Source organism: Camelina sativa, chromosome 11 (genome assembly GCF_030686135.1).
Source record: "Camelina sativa cultivar CO46 ecotype springtype chromosome 11, ASM3068613v1".
Lineage (NCBI taxonomy): Eukaryota > Viridiplantae > Streptophyta > Magnoliopsida > Brassicales > Brassicaceae > Camelina > Camelina sativa.
In genome coordinates, this window is record NC_141890.1 from 26,906,970 (window position 1) to 26,927,939 (window position 20,970).

General features: G+C 34.8%; 1 protein-coding gene, 2 long non-coding RNA genes and 1 other non-coding gene across 5 annotated transcripts; 1 reads left to right on the forward strand and 3 right to left on the reverse strand.

Moving 5' to 3' along the window:
• Positions 1-1,139: 1,139 nt before the first annotated feature.
• LOC104724160 (4-coumarate--CoA ligase-like 8) lies at positions 1,140-4,257 on the forward strand. Of its 2 annotated transcripts, none has more exons than XM_087475043.1 (5): positions 1,140-2,472; positions 2,594-2,730; positions 2,826-2,893; positions 3,855-3,957; positions 4,035-4,257. In XM_087475043.1, exons 1-5 carry the CDS (start codon positions 1,242-1,244, stop codon positions 4,041-4,043), a joined length of 1,548 nt encoding a protein of 515 aa, XP_087331169.1. In that variant the 5' UTR covers positions 1,140-1,241; the 3' UTR covers positions 4,044-4,257. The 2 variants fall into 2 exon arrangements, with proteins under 2 accessions (XP_087331169.1, XP_010440913.1); XM_010442611.3 differs by having other exon boundaries at positions 1,165-2,472; positions 4,051-4,257.
• A 418-nt stretch (positions 4,258-4,675) lies between these two features.
• Positions 4,676-7,518, reverse strand: LOC147934450 (uncharacterized). Its single transcript, XR_015572351.1, has 2 exons — positions 6,789-7,518; positions 4,676-6,652 (listed from the first exon to the last, which is right to left on the reverse strand). It is a non-coding gene; the product is annotated as an uncharacterized LOC147934450 (long non-coding RNA).
• Positions 7,519-10,345: 2,827 nt separating this feature from the next.
• On the reverse strand, positions 10,346-11,134 carry LOC147934451 (uncharacterized). Its single transcript, XR_015573064.1, has 2 exons — positions 10,689-11,134; positions 10,346-10,593 (listed from the first exon to the last, which is right to left on the reverse strand). It is a non-coding gene; the product is annotated as an uncharacterized LOC147934451 (long non-coding RNA).
• An 8,280-nt stretch (positions 11,135-19,414) lies between these two features.
• Positions 19,415-19,521, reverse strand: LOC147934452 (small nucleolar RNA R71). Its single transcript, XR_015573286.1, has one exon. It is a non-coding gene; the product is annotated as a small nucleolar RNA R71 (small nucleolar RNA).
• Positions 19,522-20,970: the final 1,449 nt, after the last annotated feature.

A 20,970-nucleotide genomic window follows, 5' to 3' on the forward strand; every position in this document is an offset into this window, starting at 1 on the left:
CTCACATAAAGTAATCTAAACAATCTCAGTATGTGTAAAATCATGAATCAATAATATAATAACTAGGTTTTCACCCGCAGTACACCGCATGACTAAATTATAAATTAATGTATTTTAAATAATATTTTTAATTTATTTAGTTTTCAAATTTCCAATTAATTAAATTTTATCTAATTAATTTATAATTTTGTTTAGAATATTTTTTCTTCTTCTTACATTTTATATAGTTTATAACCTAACTACATTAAATTTGTTATTAGATAAGTATACAATTTTAAAACACTTAGTTTTATTTTCTATAATTAAACAGATGTATAAGCATGTATGGTATGTTAGTGTATATTTTTATGTGTATACAATTTTTTTTTTCGAATATTAAGAACGTGTTGTAGTATATGTAATATTTTGTAGTTCATATACTAAATAATTTATAAGTTAATTTTCCAAACTATGACTACAAATCTATAGTATATGAAATAAACTAATAGTTTTAGTGTTGGTTCTATAGTCCAAACCCGCCATGCTAGGCGGATCACGCAACATGTTCAAAAAAATTTAATTCGCAAAAACTCATCATACGAAACTCGTGAAAGTAAAATATAGTATGTGAGGTTAAAAGTCATTTTTTATCAAATCAGTTTTTCAAATTTTTAAAGAACAATACTTTTTCACTCACCTCCTTATAAAATAAGAAAATAAAATTTGTATTCATTTACAATTATGTTTGTTACCTTTTAAAACAAATAGTTTCTATAAAAAAAAATCAAATCTAAGTAGAGTTAATTTGTTTATTAAATTAATTCTTTAATGCTAATGGCATGTCTGTAAATAAGTGCCAACTTGAGGATTTATTTTATAAATGTCTCCAAAAATGTATATATAGATTAAATTCATTAACAATCCTAGATTTTTTTGTTTTAATTGAATAACACAAAGCTTTTATTGACTTTATAAAAATCTAAATCTGATAACCTAAATTTGTTAAGATTTTAAATGATTTTTTTACAAATCACAAACTAATAACACTAAAATTTAATAAAATTTTAAAAAATCTTGATCTAATAATAACATATTCTACACAACATTTAAAATCTTTAAAAATCTATTAAATTTACCAACCAATAACGCCCATTTCAGTGCTTGATTGGTCTTTCCGTCTGTGTCAGCTTATTTTTTCTAATATAAATATAGTAACAGTCTAAGAGCTATCCACCAAACAATCTAATACTAACTTGAAAAAAATGACTAATTCCGAAATATTGTCATCACTGATCAATCCAAAAAATGGTTTCTGCAAAGCAAACTCCACATTTTACAGTAAACGCATACCATTGGCTCTTCCTTTAAACAAATCGCTCGACGTCACCACATTCATCTCATCCCAAACACACCGTGGCACAACTGCCTTCATAGACGCTCGCATGGACCTTCGCATCAGTTTCTCTGATTTATGGAGAGCAGTGGATCGTGTCGCCGACTGTATTCACAATGATGTGGGAATACGTAAAGGCGACGTTGTCCTCGTCCTCTCTCCCAACTCCATCACCATCCCCATCTTTTGTCTATCAGTCATGTCTCTCGGCGCTATCGTCACCACCGCGAATCCTCTCAATACTGCCGGTGAAATATCTATACAGATTGCCGATAGTAATCCAAAGCTCGCCTTTACAACCCCGGAACTGGCTCATAAAATCTCCGGTTCCTGTATCTCCATCATCCTGGACCGCGTTGAACCTATTCAACGCGCTCCAGGAGGACTCAAAGTGGTTGGAATATTAGGTGAGATGATGAAGAAAGAACCAAGTGGACAACGAGTGAGAAACCAAGTTAACAAAGACTATACAGCGATGTTGCTTTACTCGTCAGGGACAACAGGACGAAGCAAAGGTGTGATTTCGTCTCACGGGAACCTAATAGCACATGTGGCGAGATACATTGCGGAGCCATTTGAACAGCCACAACAGACCTTCCTATGCACTGTTCCATTGTTCCACACGTTTGGTTTGCTCAACTCTGTTATGGCCACTTTGACGTCAGGTACTACCGTTGTCATTCTACCTCGGTTCGAGCTCGGCGAGGTGTTGGCAGCGGTTGAGAAATACAGAGCCACGACTCTGATTCTCGTGCCTCCAGTTTTAGTAGCCATGATAAACAAAGCGGATCAGATAAAGGCGAAGTACGACGCTAGTTTTCTAAGAACAGTGCGGTGCGGTGGAGCACCGTTGAGCAAGGAGGTTACAGAAAGGTTTATGGAGAAATATCCAACGGTTAATGTTTATCAAGGCTACGCATTGACGGAATCCAACGGTGCAGGAACTTCGATAGATTCTGTAGAGGAGAGTCGGAGATACGGTGCGGTGGGATTGTTGTCGTGTGGTGCAGAAGCGAGGGTTGTGGATCCGGAGACAGGCCTGGTCATGGGTGTGAACCAAACGGGAGAGCTTTGGCTTAAAGGGCCTTCTATTGCCAAAGGTAAATTAGATATAATATTTTATTTAATTAATAAAACATGCTCCATCAAATCGTACTAGGTTTTTTTTGTCATGATCTCTTCTAAGTTCTAACATAGTCATGCACCTTTTTGTGTTTGAAGGTTATTTTAGAAATGAAGAAGAAATTATTACTTCAGAAGGATGGCTTAAAACAGGAGATCTTTGCTATATAGACGACGATGGATTTCTTTTTATTGTGGATCGATTGAAAGAGCTAATCAAATACAATGGTTTTCAGGTTAAATCATATTTTCATTTTGCCTCTGGGATAAATATAATTAGTTTGCCATGTTTCAGAAATTAAATCACATAATGTTTTGGATTATATAATAGGTAGCTCCAGCTGAACTAGAGGCTCTCCTACTGAATCACCCTGATATTCTCGACGCAGCAGTTATTCCGTAAGTTCTTAATTTTTCTTTTATAATTTATTTATACTTCAGTTTAAACCATAAAACCAAAATAACAAAACTGATGAATTTACTGCATCTATAATTCTATATGGATTTTGTTTTTATAAAACTAAATTAAATACCATAAAATCATAAAAACCAAACCAAAAGGAAACCGAAAAACCGTACCTCATCCTAATCATAAAACTAATTAGTGGTGGAGGCAATGTAAAATCATGGGGGTCAATTAACACCCATGATTTTTCAAAAAATGGTTTAGATTCTAATAAAAAATTTAAATTGACCCCCTTCATAAAATATTTTTGACCCCCATCAAATACTTATCCTATTATACCCCAATAAAAAATTAAAATCATATAAAAATTGTATGTTATTTGGTTTGGTTATCAATTAGTTGTTTCAGATTTATGAATTAATAGTTTTATAAAAAGGTAAAATCAGATGTAAATCGGTTTGGTTTTAGCCTGGTTCCAGTTTTTAGATTATTCGGTATTTTTTTACAAAACAAAAAATGATAGAAATGATATATCAATCAATTTGTTAACATAATTCAAACCACGAGGTGGTGTGCTAGTGGTCCTAGCTTGGTGGAAGAGTCACTCTGTTGATCCAGACCATTCTTTCCATAGGTGTGAAAATTTACTCTAAGTTATAAAAAAAAAAGTGTTAACCAACCAAACCAAAAATCAAAAACTTAATAAAAATGACAAGCAAATAGGTATATAGGCTAACCACAATTAAAAGAAATCATTTATTTTGATTCGGTTTGCTTTTTCTGGTTATAGTTTTTTTGTCCACAGCTTTTTTTCTTTATATCATTTTTATGGTATTATAATAATTTTTCTTTTCTTTTTTCTTACAAAAAATTTATGATTCCTATGACTAAATTTTCTGGCTCCTGTTACTGAAACTAATATAAAGTTTTTATCTGTTTCTTTGCATCACAAAGGTTTCCGGATAAAGAAGCAGGACAATATCCGATGGCTTACGTGACACGAAAACCTGAGAGCAATCTCTGTGAGAAAAAAGTTATCGAATTTATTTCTAAACAGGTGCTTTCATGATCACAACCATATATATAACTCAATTCAATTATGTAATGTTTTGTAACTTAGGTGATGGATTTTAGTTGATATGATAAACAGGTGGCACCATATAAGAAAATAAGAAAGGTCGCATTTATAGACTCCATACCAAAGACTCCATCGGGCAAGACACTTCGCAAGGATCTAGTCAAATATGCCATTTCTAAACTTTAAAAGAATCGATAAAATGTATTCATTTTCACATTTTTAGTGATTTGTGTAAAATTTATAAATCATATATTATTCAATTATGGATTTTAAAAAGTCTATTAAAATCCACTATTATTGGATTGATGATTTAAAAATCTACTTTAAAATCCACTGTTATTGAAATGATGATTTTTAGGGATTTTGGAGGATTTGAGAGGATTTATTTAGTTAAAAATACAGAAATCCAAATCTTATGGTTTTAGGTGGAATTTGAAAAAAAATTATAGAAAATCATATCAACTTCCCTAAAATCTATCAAAATTCCAAATTTCCTAAATCCCATCAAATTCTACAAAATTATGGTTTCAATACACCCTCTTTGTTATTTTTTACTTGTATGATTATTTTTGAAACGACCCGACCCATTTTATTAAAAATAATAAATAATAAATAATAATAATAAATAAATATACTCTACAGCTAGTGGTCCCATACCCACTAGCAACCTAACCACAATCACACCAAACAGCGGAAATAATAAACAATACCAATATCCAACCAATATCCGATAAACCAATAACCAATATCAAATAATAATTCCAATCATAAACTAATGATCCAAACCACGTAAACCAGAGAACCAGCAATCCTAAACAATATTCTAGTACTCGACTCTAGCAACCTAACAGAAGTCAGACAAACAAGCGAGCCACTAGAAAATCCTCCTCTTCATTGCCTTGATTCCATGATCACACTTTGTCTTTACCTGCACCACAAACACAAATTGCAATGCATGAGTATTTTATAAACACTCAGTAATGCAATCCTCCCATCTACTGGGCTATACACACAAGCAACAGAGATACTCTAACCATCAATCAACAATCAACAAACAAACCAGGCACTGCATCGACCGACGCCAAACTTGCATCGACCGACACCAAAAGGGATTGCATCGACCGACACCAAAAGGGATTGCATCGACCGACGCATAATCTGCATCGACCAATGCAAGGTTCACTTGCATCGACAGATGCTCACATTGCATCGACCGACGCATGCTCGACATAGCATGAAATCACTAGTTGCATCGACCGACGCTCCTAGGTCAATCTGTGTCATCCTCGCATTGCATCGACCGACGCACAAAGTGCATCGACTGACGTACATGCCGAGCATCGGTTTCCCCAAAACTTCTCGCTGGATCTTCGTTCCTAAAAGCAACAAACTCAATCACAAGACACAAGAAAGCCTCACAAAATCTCAGATAACATTCTAACAAGCCAAACAACACATAAACAAACATGTCAAAGAAATATCCAGCTTAGATAAGCCATGGTCATGCACTTACCTTTGCCAAGAAGATTATGAACCTCAAACAAGCAAGAAAACACTTCCAGGAAGCTCCTACAACGATCCCAGCTACAGATCTCTACAGGAACAACTTCCAATCTCCCAAAACCTCAAGAACGCTCAAGAACACTTCTAAACACTTTTTCTCTCTTTTCTTTCTCTCAAAAGCGGCTAACACGACTAATGAGACAGAAACTCGAGTTAAGGGTTTTTCTTTCACCCAAAATGCAGCGTTTAACTTAAAACTCGACCGAGCAAATCAAATTTGTATCGACCGATGCACCTATTGCATCCCTAAACCAGGAATTCGGTTCGCGGGTGTTACAATTTTTATCTGACATAATAACAGAGAATTTAGAACTGATTAGTTCGAGTATGATATATATGATCAGAACTTTTCCTACTCGAATCATATAATGTTAAATCTCTATATAATTAAAAGAGAAGTACGTTTGGGTAAATGTCTGAAATCCTCATTATATTTACAGCAATTGCTATCCAATTTAATAAGAAGGACTAGCCTTTTCGAAATTGAAAGGGATACAAACGTCAGAAAAAAAAAGAGAATCAATTACCCGACCCGTTTAATCAAAGGGACGTGCGTTTTACCAAGCCCGACATGTTGGTGGATCGGGTCAGCGAAATCAGACTATCTAACCCAAAATAAATTCAATTTGGTTCAATTTAAATTTCTGATTAAATTTTAAACCTCTTCCTTCCAACAAAACACGAAAGGAATATTCTTATCATATACTCGAGTAGTTTAAAACATTCCTAATCAATCATATACTCAATCAATCACGCCTAAATAATCTCTTCGTAATCTCAAAAATATTCTAAATTGTTACGATCATATATTGAATCTTTCCCGTAAATCAATCATCATTCATTCTAATTTAGCGCGTATCCAAGATTTTTTGCTTTCACAAAAAAATAACATTAATACTTTTTAAGCTAAACCCTGAACTACTATTCATCTATAAATATGGTCTTCAAACTCATTATGAAAATCATCAAAACACTTACCATTTCTCCTTTAAAAGTCGCTAAACACACAAAAAGTATTGGCAATGGCTGCATCCTTTGCATTTCTCCGGGATAATAAGCCTTACCAGAGTTCATGGAAAGTTCAAGTTCGGGTTCTTCATACCTGGAAGACCTATACAACAAAATTTAGTGAAACCTTGGACATGGTACTCGTTGACGTTCAAGTGAAGTGAGTAAAAAGAATATAATTTAAAACTATCACCATTTTGTACACTTGCATATTCAAGTTGTATTCTTATTAAACTTACCAAATCTAATGTCATTTCAGGGTTTAAAGATCCACGTTTCCGTAAAAAATGACTTGATCAACCGGTTCGAAAACAAGATCATTCCAGGAGAGTGGAGATCAGTTGAACATTTTGGCTTCAGTATTTGCTGTGGTCAGTTCAAACCAACACATCATCGATATACGAAGTGAGTTTGATGACTCAAACAATTGTCATGAAGAAATAGAAATCATCAAAACATTTAGTTTATTTAGTAACTTATTTTTAAAGTTCTTTGGCTGATTGAATGAAATAAACCCCTTCTTTTTCTGTTCTAGAAATCATAAAACAATGCAATTTATATTAACTTATTTTAAACCACTTCGAAGATTACTTTCGATACACTAACTTGAAAAATGTATCCAGTTCTGATTTTGCAGGGACATAAAGTATGAAATGAAAAGCTGAATGTTCAGGATTTCAAATCGTTGGGGACAGACGGACAGTAACTGGAAATACTTAAATGTTCTTTGTTTTTGAAGTGCGCTAGCAATGTTTAAAACAATCATGTTGAGTACGTTCTATATGTTTTTATAATTTGAAGTATGCTCCAATATTGGCTTTTTTCATACTTTACATATTGGATCTTTATCAGAGGTTGAATTAATAAAATTCAATTCAGTAATATTGAGAACCAACATTTTTAACCTGTTGACGTTGCCGACCATCCTACAACCATATTAGACGATGCACTATCTTAATGGATTTTCATCTGAGACATAATTAGAAGAATAAAAGATGTTAAAAATTGACATAGTTCCTTAACTTTGTGATTGATTCTCTGTTGTCAATCTGGTGTAAAATTCCATATGTTAAGAAAAAAACAGATTATTTGAAACACAACTAAAATGAAACAAATAATCATTTTGATTCATATTTAAACCTAAATTAAGGTCTCTGAGATGCATAGTTGCTTAAACGAATACAAACTTACAAAATTCATACTCTATTTTAAAATTATATAAACCCCAAATTTTGAATTTGTTTTTTCATGATTATCAATTTATAATCGGAAATTATTGTCATCAGATCTATAAATATCTTTTGGGTGATGTTTAATTCGAAAGGGGTAAAATTTGAAGATCAACAACCACAAAAATTACAAAGCGATTAAGTTGTGAATTGGTTAGATACAAACCTCGAACCAACAAGAATCAGGTGTTTCTGTTGGAGTTTCATCTTTGATTAATCCTACACAAGAGAATCAAGTATGAAAACAAGAGAGGAAAGAACAAAAAAAAATCGTAAGAAGAAAGGAAAGAGAAGAAGAAGAGAGTTGTTGTGTCGTAAGGTGGAAGAAGAAGGAAGAAGAAAATGCTAATGGGCCCTCATGTAGAATTGAAGGCCCAAATGTTAAATGAGTTATTTTGTGATGTTAGAAAAACAATTAGAGCAAGTAGGTTAAGATAAGTTGTAGTATAAATACATACACTTACAAGCTAAAATATCATTTATATAAATTTCTTAATTAAATTGTGCAAATAAATTTAAGAGCAAATTTATAATATAAATTAATATTAACTACATACATTTTACTAATATATACATATAATTTGTACTTAATTAATATATTTAAAATAAAATATAAATATGATTCGTCCCGCGGTGTACCGCGCGGGTTCAAACCTAGTTAGGGTTGATATGGGCTTCCAACTCAAAACCAATTGGCAATGAGTGGAGAGGCCCTAACCCTTTATATATTACTCAACTCCCTTCACATCTATCAGATATGGAATCTTTTCTCAACACGCCCCCTCGAGATAATGGCTCTTCTAGCCGTTAATCTCGACATAATCCATCATTCCCCCTCGGGCTAATGCTCTAATTTTTTTTCAGCTATCTCCATGGAATTGGGCCTTCTTTTAGGATATCAATTAATGGGGTGATCGGGCCTCCATCAGGGCTGAATTAATTAACGGGTCAACGTGTATAAACTCTAATAGACTGATAACACAAATCGGACTAAAAAGAAATTGACCTAAAAAACGTGAGCATTCCAAAAAACTCCCCCATAATGGTAAAACTATTACCAAATAAAAACTCTGTGAAAAAAAAAATCATAACCAAACCCTTATAAGCCATAAACCCTAGAACCATCATCGTTTGTTTAAATAAAAGAAAACCCCAATTAATCATTGTAATAAAAAAAAAAAAAAAAAAAAAAAAAAAAACCAATTCAACAAAATAAAAGTAACGAGTATCTCAAATCCAAAATCCCATTAACTTTATTAAAAGAAAAAAAAACTCAACATGACACAAACCCCACTTTCCTTTGCTACACGTCATCTTCGTCGGGTTCATCTTCATCACCACCATCGTCTTCACATCCCATGGTCATTGAGATCACAAGAACACTAACGCGGAAGCTTTAATTTAGATCTACAAGAATCGTCTGCTCTGACACCATGTTAAATTAGGGTTGATATGGACTTCCAACTCAAAACCATTTGGCAATGAATAGAGAGGCTCTAACCCTTTATATATTACTCAACTTCCTTCACATCTATCAGATGTGTGATCTGTTCTCAACATATATGTTTCTATCTTTTTGGTTGACAAATATATATTCATCAGAACACTGTATATCGTGGTTTACTGGTTCGACCACAGACGGGTCTGAAAATGCTGGTTCTATAACAAAGTAAAGTTGTGCTCTTAACCTTACTCTTTTCGAAAATATTGTTTTGTGTAACTCTAGCATGAAGAAGAAATTTGTGATTTTTCGGTTAATGTATTAGTAAACCTTACAATGAAAAATCCTTTGCTGCATCGAATACATCAAGTTAATGAGAAGTGAAATATAGGAACATAAGTAGATATATAATAATAGAAGTAAAATAATTTAAAAAAAAATGTATAAATTATTTTTTTGATGGATAAAATTTGATATAAAACATTTAGAAAACGTTTTCTTCTGTTCTGAAAAAAATGGATTATGTGTTCTAACATTTTGTACATGTTATACTAATTTCAGGAATAGTTTATGTTCTAAATAGTTTAGTAGTCCAAAATTCTAAATTCTACAAAATTCAGAGTGTGTATTTTACGGTTTACTATATGTTTTAAAAAATTTTAGTGCAATTCTTCTACGATTTACTCTATGCTCTGAAAACGTTAGAATATGTTTTATTCTTTTTATTATATCTCTGAGAAAATTAGTAGATATCTACTACGAAAAAGTAGAATGTATACACTGAAACTTTTAAAGACCACTAAATATAGGAAGTGAATCTTTAATAAAGGAAACTAAATATTTATCTAATATCTAGGTATGATCCCAATTGATTGTTAGGACTGGGTATCCAACTTTTGTCACAATACTCTTATAAGCCAGCGTAACAATAATCTCCGACCACCGTCGAGTTATAAACCGTTGTTGCTCCGTTATCCACTATAAACTTTCTTATTTGATCATAGTTTATAGTACCATCAGCTGATGACGCTACTTGTGATAGGTCCCAATTTAGGACAATCAATGTTATCAAGAACAAAGGACAAGAAGTCAAGAACACTTTGGTTCTCAAAGACTTTAGAACAAGTTAGTGCAATTTTCTCTTCATATCATTCCATAAGACAATCGTTTCTTAAATACACAAGAAAGATGTTCATAAATTAACTGCCAACTAAACAAACATAGGATCGTGAATAAGTGGGAGACAATTCCAATATTATAGGAGAACGCACGATGCCATATCTTATTCAATCTTGACCATGCCCATCCAACGTATGGAAAATCCAATACTGCTTTCTTCTCCGGAAGTTCAGCCTTAATCCACTCCGCATGGACCTATATATTAACCAAGTTCTATCCCAGTTAAACCTTTGCCGAACCAAAAACTACTATTCTCTCTTTTTTTTTTTGGTCACTTATGTTTATTATACCTTTTAGTGGGTTTGAAGGATCAAACAGAGCGGCAGGTGAACTGATAATAGTGGTTGAACCGTAGATATCATAAGCAAAAAGATTAACCCAAACATTGCGATTCAATCTCTTGGATCGGGTAGGAAACTGAATTGTGACTAGGGGAGTAATAAACCGCAAAGGCATATTTTCGGTACGTTCAGCATCGTCTTCAACCGCTTCTCGCCATTCTTCAAGTAGTTTACGAAAGTTTCTCAGAGCAGATCAAGGCCGTGAAATCTGTAATATCTAGCGATGGAGATCGAAGACCAAATGAATTCTTTACGAGAGGTGGGGTTACTTGCCATGGAGATCTGTCTGCGTTTCTTCGGCCGATCGACTTTTTTTTAAAAAAATTTTTGTGAATAGTTTAAAATAGTTTATTGTATTTTCTTATTTAATGACAATTGAAAATTAAGGATAAAACTGGATTTTAATTATTATAAAACCTATATGACTAAACCTAAAAAATAAAAGTATATATGAACATTTATCTTTAAAAATGTCATTTTTTCCAATTCTCCCAAATAATTTTGACATGTGCGTACCTTTTTGGACACAAAAAACTTGGATAAGGATAACCATTAAGTCTCGCATCACGTAGATAACCTGTAATAAATTCAAAACATGTCTATATCAAAACATATATCTATATTAACATTTTTAAAATATATTTTGTGTTTTAACCTTTTATTTGTAAGATTTGCATAATTAATCATTTATCATTTTAATAAATATTCAAATTTGGATGAAATATTTGTAATAAAATCTAACCTCAATATTTTACTTTTCTTAATTATGATACCTTTATGAAAATATCTAAACAAAATCACAATTCAATAACACAACTTTTTTTGGTCAATACAATAAAATATTAACATTGCATCATTTCTATTAAAAAACAAAAAAAACTTAATTAATTATAACATATTTAACGCCTGCGAACTGTAATCCCGGTTTAGGGGGTGTATCGATCGATGCATAGTTCGTTTTGTGCATAACGACTAAAGTGAAACACGTGTTTTGTTGTGTTTTTGGGTTTTGGGTGAGTTTTTGGTGCTGTTTTCGAGAATTTTCTTCTGTGGGAGTGGAGATCCGAGTTTGGAGAATCTTTTGGTAATATGTAACTTCATCAATTTAAAGATATCATATCCTCCAATCCATCCTCATAGCATCATGCAAAGACTAAATGTTTGATACACATGAAGGCAAAAGCTCTTTGTTAGCCAGTAATATAGTAAGGGTGATTTATAAATAATCTAGTTGAGAATTTGATTAGTAATTTTATCGCCAAAAAAGAAAAGAAAAAAATCAATGCCCATGTATCATGACCTACCCTTTATTATTTTCAACCAACATCTTCCAAAGACGACAACAGTTTTCTTTATAAATCTGAGCATGAAGGCACAAATTATGGATTATCCAGTTTTCCATATACTGTGCAGTGCCAGTGAAGTTGATAAGTATCTCCATAGTTCCAGAAAAATAAATCAAATCACCTCAGGTCCATCACCATCAGTCCGTCCGTCACAAGAAACCTAAAACTTTTTTGTTAGTACATCATTTTTGTTAGTGACTCCAATGAATTAGTTAGTAGAATTTTGGTACCAAATACAGTCCACGCCAAAACACTTCAAGGGATAGTGAAAAAAATCAGTTGCAAGAAACTACGACAAAAGTGTGATTAATTAAAGTAGTGAAAAAAGTTTGCGACAACTCTATGACTTTAGTGGAGTTGCACAAGATGTGAATAAATTGTTTTTTTAGTTCCCTTGATATATATATATATATACTTAAATACTAGATATGACTTATTGAGTTTACTAACTCACAGCAATCCGTGTTGAAAACTTGGATAAGGTTTACATTTCTAATAATCATGTTTTGATTCCCTTGTATTCATGTTTTATTGGAGTACTTTAATTTTTAATAATAAACTTGACTACGAAAGATTTTCCGATATCATTTTTGTTTTTGTCGTCACTAAGAAACAGTATGGTAGCTGTATATGTGGCCCTTTCCGTAACAGTAGCTCAATATATATCGTTACATTTTTTAAGTTTTGTCTATCGATCTATGAGAACAAACTAATTTATATTCCAAGATTTGTTCACACTCGGAAAATCTTGAAAGGGATGTTATTAAAAAGTTTTTAAAGTATCGGCAGAATTTATTTTAAATTTTCAACTAATTAATGAGTTACAATATGTGTTATGTTTTTTTTTTTTGTCAAAATGTGTTATGTGTTTAATTCGGTAGAATCTATTCTATTAAATCTGAAGTACTCACTAGACTCAAATTGGATCATAACTTTGTTTTGGTACGTTTTTTATTAAAAATGATTAAAGAATCACTTAATTAAATTAAATTAAGTATGACCCGGATCCTGTATGACCCGGAAACAGAAGAAATAAAATTCGCGGATCTGTTTGTACTCCATGTTTATAATATTCGGATCCTGTTTTTGGTATGGTTCAAAAGTAGTTATTTCCGTCACCAAACAGAGGTATAATCCCTATAAATGAGGAAACTGGTATCGAGTATTTAATGACTTCAGTAATATCAAATATTAACTACTACCATACTTAGTCCCTATAATTATTACGAATATTAATAATAATGAGAAATCTTTAATACTTATGGATTGTGACTATGTTGCTTCCAAAATAATCAATAGATTAAGTACGAAATTGTATATATATGTAAACTTATTTGATTTGCTTTTATATTTTGAGATATTTACGGAAACAACAAATCAACTTAATACAATTAAATAAAAACAAATCATCATTTAGTTTAGATTTTTCAATATTTCCTTAACGAAATTATAGTAATTAATTATGATTAGTATAGATGGAAAGAATAAAAAACGCAAAAATTATATATATGTAAAGTTGTAAACTAATTTACAGAAAATGTGTACTGTATATCCTACATCGACTAAATATTTTGGAATATGGTTCATAATCACTATAAATATATGACTAATATGTTTTGAGTACAAATGAGCAGGAAACTTGATTTATCAGGTATCCAAATTTAACAGTTTAATTTGGTTCTATATTTGAGCATATTTAAACTTTTAAAAAGTAAACATATTATATTATATTTACGTTTTTAAAAAAAGTTTAAGAGATTATTAATATTTAAATTTTTATCGAATGTTTAAATTATTATAAATAATTGAACTCCTTCGAATGTTTAAAATATTATAATATATTTAAGTCTATAAAATATTTAACTAATATTAATATTTTTACTCTTAAAAAAATTAAAATATAAAAAAAAGTTTGAGTTAAACCCGTTAAAACATGTATTTTTATAAAACTATAAATTAGATTGGTTTTTTACAATTCTGTTGAGATTTGATATATCAAATATTAACTTCTAAATGATAACCTAAATATACCTAATCTCACTATAAATACAATGGTTTCCTAAGCATTGAAATATCTCACATTAAAATTTAACAAGCAACTTCTCCTCTTTTGACGACAAACCAAAATAAAGAAAAACACATCATCTTACAGAACTACTATCTGATATTGCGGTGTGTCTATCCTCTTACAAAAATACTATCCGATATTGCGGAATGTCTACTCTCTTACAAAACTACTATCCAATATTGCGGTGTGTCTGTTTCCGTGAAAAGCTACATTTTACAAACTACTTACTCTATTAAGATTTCCAATTTACTGTATAACCCCAAATATACAAATAAACACTATATAAACAAAGAAAATAAGTCAAAATAAAAAACTATATTACAAAAATACAAATTACAAAAAAAGTAACTAACAAAATATATAACCCCGTGCTGTAGCACGGGGTATCACCTAGTATTTATATATATATATATATAAGGAAAGATCATGTGGTGATTTGTAAGGATGGTAACAAGTTTTTAAAGCTTTCCAGACGTAGCAAACCGACTGTCGGATATAGATGGGCTCATGGGCCTACTGAGAGGGCATGAGACCAATTAAGAAAAGTGGGCCTATCGACTGAGATTGGACATGGGGTCTACTGAGAGGTGGCGGTCGGCCGTTCACTTCGGTGTTTTGGAGAGATTTTCAGGCAGAAATGGGCACGAAGGTGCATATGAGTACAGCATATCATCCTCAGACGGACGGTCAGTCAGAGAAGACGATCCAGACTTTGGAGGATCTACTGAGGATGTGCGTGCTGGATTGGGGAGGTCATTGGGCAGATCATTTGAGCTTGGTTGAGTTTGCTTACAACAAAAGTTACCCGACTAGTATTGGGATGCCTCCATATGAGGCGTTGTACGGGAGGTAATGTCGTACACTGTTATGTTGGACTCAGGTGGGAGAGAGGAGCATATTTGGTGCGTACTTTGTTCGAAAACCTCGGAGAAGATTCAGGTTTTGAAGCTGAATATGAAAGAAGCTCAGAATCGGCAGAGGAGTTATGTTAATAAGAGGATGAAGGATCTTGAGTTTCAAGTGGGTGACAGAGTATACCTCAAGATGGCCATGTTGCGGGGTCCAAACAGGTCATTGACAGAGACTAAGTTGAGTCCGAGGTACATGGTCCTGTTCAGAGTGGTTGAGCGGGTGGGACCAATGGCATATAGGCTGGAGTTGCCTCAAGTTATGCGAACGTTCCACAAGGTGTTTCATGTGTATATGCTGAGGAAGTATCTTCACGAGGGTGATCGGTTGTTGGCTAAGATTCCTGAGGATCTTCAGCCCAACATGACCTTGGAGGCGAGACCGTTGAGGTGGTGCTTGGGATGCGGGTCGTTGGCTCGGTGTTGTTTGTATCTAATTTTTCTTATGTATTTTCGTTGAGGTTATAACGATTATGAGATTTATTTTAAGATTCATAAGATGGTGTTGTCATGAGAAAAGAGAAATAGCTCGGGTTTCTATAATTAGAAGTTTTGCATCAATAGAAAGTTTTAATAAAAAAGAGGTTTCCATAATTAGAAAGTTTCTAAAAAAGAAAGTTTTGTGGAAAGTATTTAGGTAGATCTAGTCAGGAGATAGTCGATGGCATTAGACTTGTTTGCTCAAGGCCGTGTGGGCCCAACTTATGTGATACCGATAGCTCGATGGACTTTGTGGCCAGAGAGTGGGAGTGGTATGTTGCTTCGGATGACAATCCGAAAGCGCACTTTAGGGTGACGACCCAAGAGCGGGATTTTTAAACTCCCTGAATACCGTAGCTGTGGGCCGCGGCTCAGCAGTGAACCGGTATGTCTCGAGCGTTGCATCCCGAGAGCGGGGGAGTGGGTGTGAGTGACTTCCTGGATGCCGTAGTTTAAGGCGGGTAGCCTGAAAGCGAGCTGGCATATTTCGTTGGTTGCAACCACGGACGAGGGAAGCACTGAGTTGTGAGCAAATAATGTCTAGGATGTAAGTATATTCGCTAGAGGGAGACCTCGGGGTTCAGTCGGAGGTGTGCCGGTTGTTGCGATAGTTGCACAGGAAACCTTGGCTGACGGTGTTCGGTGTTCAGTCTGGTCGGAGGACGTGCGAGCCGTGTTGTCAGTGGCACGGAGGTCCTTGCCGGATGGACAGTGCTGCGGGATTCGAGGACAAATCCTTGTTGGTGGGAGAAAATTGTAACATCCGTGAACCAAATAGAGAGATTTGGGAATAGGTGTCGATCGACACCAGCTTTTCTGGTTCGAGTAGATTATTTAATTCGCGATTTTGGGTTGGTTGTTTAATTGGGTTGTCCAAACCGAGTATATAAGTGGAGAAGCGACCCAGGTCGAAGGTTTTTTAGTGCTTTTGGTCGCCGTTTAGTGAGAAAAAGTAGAGAAAGCGTTTGAGGGTGTTCTTGAGAGTTTTTAGGATTGTTTTTGGTGTTTTTGGTGAGATTTGTGGCTGTGGAAGGGAGAGTTGTTGCTGGAAACGAAGGAGAAGCTTCTTAAGGTGATGTTTCCACCGTTTCGCAACCAAATCTTCCTGCAAAAGATGTGAGTGCTTGATCATGGCTGATCTAAGCCTGAGATCTCTTTTGTTTGGTTGTTCTATGTCGTTTGTGGTGGTTTCTTTCTTGGGTTGGTTGGTTTGATGTTTCCATAGGTTCCTGAAGCGTTTGGGAGAGTTTGGAACAGATTGGAGGCAATTCGAAATGGAGGTTCGACTTTCGGTGATGTTCATATATTTCACCTTGTTTTACCTTAGTTTATTTGTATCTTTTGCATCATTTACTAGTTTGTTTGGCCATTATTGATTAATTTTAGGACTGTTTATACTTTAGAGTAGGATTGCATTGCATTGCATTGTTTCTTGCATAATCAGGTAATTTAAGACCCGAAGGAGCATGGAGAAGTGCTAAAGTAGAATGGAGCTATCAAGAGAAGCAGACAAAGGAGCCAGAGCAGAGAAGAACCAAGGTCCGGAAGTCCACTCGACCACCACACTCGACCAGACACTCGACCGTATGAGGAGAGGGATTCGATCGTCCGGAAGGAGCAGAAGAAGAGGTCACTCGACCATCCACTCGACCGAGCATATGGTCGAGTTGACCGAGCCGCCTTCCTATTTTGTCTTCTAGCCATTTTAGGGTTTCCCCTCTTTCCTGTATATACCTATTGTACTCTATGGCCGCCCACAAGCCACTTTAGAGAGAAAATATCTACTAAACCTAGTTTTTACCCTTTTGGAAAATTTTCTACTTTTTGCTTAGATCATTATCCACTTTTATTGTATTTCCTCTAGATTTTCTGAAACTTGTTGGTTCCATAACTTTCTGAGTATTAAGATTTTGAGTTTGCTTCTTTGTTCATTGTTGTAGATCTCTGTCTTATCTTTCTAATCATGCAAGTTTCATTAATTTCTGGGTTTATGATTTTGTTCATCATGTTTAGTGATTCTGAGTAGTGTGTTAGGATCTTAGGGATGGATAAGGCTGGATAAGAGTTATGGTTGCTTAGACTGATCAAGATTGATTGTTTAAATATCTCTTCTAGATTAGATATGCTCTATGCTGTTCTTATATCTGAGAGGGTAAGGATAGATTTTAAGCTTCTTAGCATCACACCAATGTCTAAGTTGTTAGATAAGGCTAATTCTAGAGATTATCATACTTAACCTGAGAGATTGGATGTTTAAGGTGATTTTTGACATTGATGATCTGAATCTTTAATGCCTGCTTTTATATGTCTTAGCTAGTGAGAACTAGGTCTAGGAGTATTTGAGCTTGATTGTTATTGTCATGAGAATAGATTAACAAGTATTAGAAGATCATTGTCTAGAGATAGCTCACTGTTGATTGAGATTTGTTGATCAGTTTAGGTGATTATAACTTAAGTCCAGCCCATGAACCCATCCCTAGGACCTTCTTTGTTTATTGATCTCTCTATTTGATTACTGTTATTCGCTTCCTGTTTGATTTGCTTTCATTCTGTTTTGTTTTGATTGATGATTTTGTTTCTGTTCTTCGCATCTTCCCACTCGACCTAGTACTCGATCAAGCATATGATCGAGTGCTTGCTCGAGCTCCTTCCAGAGTTCTTGTTTATTTTCTGCATCTTTCTAGTTTAATTCATGTTTCATTGCATTCACCCTTGTTTAATCATGTTGCATTTACTGTCTGGCATTAGTTTATTTCCTGCTCTTGTTAGTATCATATATGCTTTATTCACACTGTTCACTTATCATTTAGTTTCTTATCTCAGTAATTTTACATTCTGAATTCCATCATTGTCATTAGGTTGTTAGTTTAAACCATTTTCATACTTGGCTTAACTTAGATAAGTGTTCACATCCTGATTGCTTGCATCTTACTCATTATGGATTGACATCTCTTATATTACAACATCATAAGAGTAATTGAAACCTCTTGCATTCCACCAGATCATTCATCTTCATCATCTATACTTATGTCTGTTTGTTTGACTGCATCATCCATTCATTCATAAGTAAACCTGAAAAAAAGATTAGTTTCCATTTGGCACCATTGCCATTCGAGTAATTATTTGTGACATTCAGGATTTACATAAGTCTAAGATTAAGTTTTATTGTTCACTTGATCACTACTGATTAGCCTCTTCATCTGCTTGGTTGTTTTGAATCTCAGGTACCAACTCGAACCAGCACTCGACCATCTGCACGTGCGAGTGGTTGATCGAGTCAGTTTTCTCATCTCAGTCAGTTAGGTTTTCAACTCGAGTCAGTGCTCGACCGAGTGTCAGTTCGAGCTGCTGATCGAGTCTGTTGATGCAAACCAAATCGAAAGGAAACAAGAACCTTGAGAAGTACATTGAGCACATCAACCGTTACCAAGAGACTTGACGCAACAGAAAACCAGAATCCTTCAGGAACAGGAACAACAACTGCTGATGGATCCACCCATGCAAAGACCAAGGTACATTGGTGCAGGAGATGCTCCAAATACACACAACTGGAGAGCAGGAATAGTACCTCCTGCAATTGCCAATAACAATTTCAAAATTAAAAGTGGGCTAATCACAATGATTCAGGCAAACAAATTCCATGGTCTGCCAATGGAAGATCCTCTATATCACCTTGACGAATTTGACAGGCTCTTTGGCCTCACCAAGATTAATGGTGTTAGTGAGGATGGCTTCAAGCTCAGATTGTTTTCCTTCTCACTTGGAGACAAAGCACACCTATGGGAGAAGACCCTACCAACTGGTGCTATTACCACATGGGATGCTTGTAAGAAGGCCTTTCTAGCTAAATTCTTCTATAATGCTAGAACTGCAAGGTCGAGGAATGAGATTTCTGGTTTTGCTCAGAAGAACAATGAGATATTTTGTGAAGCATGGGAGAGATTCAAGGGCTACCAAACACAATGTCCACATCATGGCTTTAGCAATGAGTCTCTACTCTCCACACTATACAGAGGAGTCTTACCAAAAATCAGAATGCTATTGGATACAACCTCTAATGGATATTTCCTCAACAACAATGTAGAAGACCTATGGGAGCTAGTTGAAAACTTGGCACAATCTGATGGGAACTACAATGAGGACTATAACAGAACTGTGAGATTTGTCATTTCTGATCATGATGAGAAATATAAGAAGGATTTAAAGGTTGTTCATGAGAAGTTGGACAAGATTCTACTCCGCCAGCAAAAGAATATACATTTTCTTGGTGAAGAAGAGACTCCAGCTCAAGATGGGGAGAATAAATTTGCAGAGATTTGCTATATGCAGAACCAAGGAGGCTTCAAAGGTTATAATCAGTTCAAGAACAACAACCTCTCCTACAGAAGCACCAATGTAGCAAACCCTCAAGATCAAGTCTACCCTCCTCAACAGCCCCAACAGCATAACAATTATGTCCCCAAGCAGCAACAACAAGGTTACCAAGCTCCAATGTGTCCCCCACCAGGGTTTCAGACCAACCAAGCCCAAGAACCAGATTTAAGAGCTATGATACAGCATTTGCTACTTGGACAAGCAAATGGGCAGCTTGAAACAGCCAAAAAGTTTGTTGAGATGAACCAAAGGCTAGATTCTTCTTATAATGACCTGAATATTAAGTTTGAGAGCTTGAATTCTAAAATCAAGTTCATGGAGAGCAACATTGCCTCTACATCAACACCTAAGCCAAACCAACTACCTGGTAAGGCTATTCAAAATCCAAGGGAGTTTGCAGCTAAAGCCATCCATTACTGTGAGGAAGCTGTCACTGGGAACAGTGAAGTTCAAGCTGGGGAGGTTTTGTCTCAAGTTAAAGCTCAGATTAAAGGTTATTCACAGCAGACTAAAGCAGGCAAATCACTCAACCAGGTGCTCGACCACGCACACGATCGAGTGACGGATCGAGTTGTTCCCGCTAAAGTTGTTAAGCCTGTCAGATATATTCCTCCTGCTTACAAACCACCTCTGCCATTCCCAGGACGTTTCAAGGAACAAAAGCTGAAGGAACTCAGGGAAATAGTTGAAAAGAGGGAAGTAATAGCTTTGAAACAAGAGGTTGTCATTGAATTCAAAGAAGAAGAGAGAGGACCTGATTTGGAACAGTATGCTCCATATCCTCTCTACCAAGGCATGCTACTTGAGATATCAAAGCAGAAGGCCCAGAATCAGGACAAGAGGGATCCTGAGGAGATTGAGAAGGCTGTTATCCCAACTAAAATTGAAGACCCAGGTCCATTCAATCTGTCTTGCTCCTTTAGCTACCTACACTTCAACAAGTGCTTGTGTGATCTAGGAGCATCTATCAGTGTAATGCCTTACTCTATAGCACAAAAGGTTGGGCACACTGAATTCAAGTCTAGCAACCTCTACATAAGTCTAGCTGATGGATC

Bases quoted from the DNA above. Each gene is read 5' to 3' on its own strand.
- LOC104724160 (XM_010442611.3), top strand. From the start codon at position 1,242: ATGACTAATTCCGAAATATTGTCATCACTGATCAATCCAAAAAATGGT. The intron at 2,473-2,593 runs GTAAATTAGATA...TTGTGTTTGAAG, and splicing joins AGGGCCTTCTATTGCCAAAG to GTTATTTTAGAAATGAAGAA. The intron at 2,894-3,854 runs GTAAGTTCTTAA...TGCATCACAAAG, and splicing joins CTCGACGCAGCAGTTATTCC to GTTTCCGGATAAAGAAGCAG.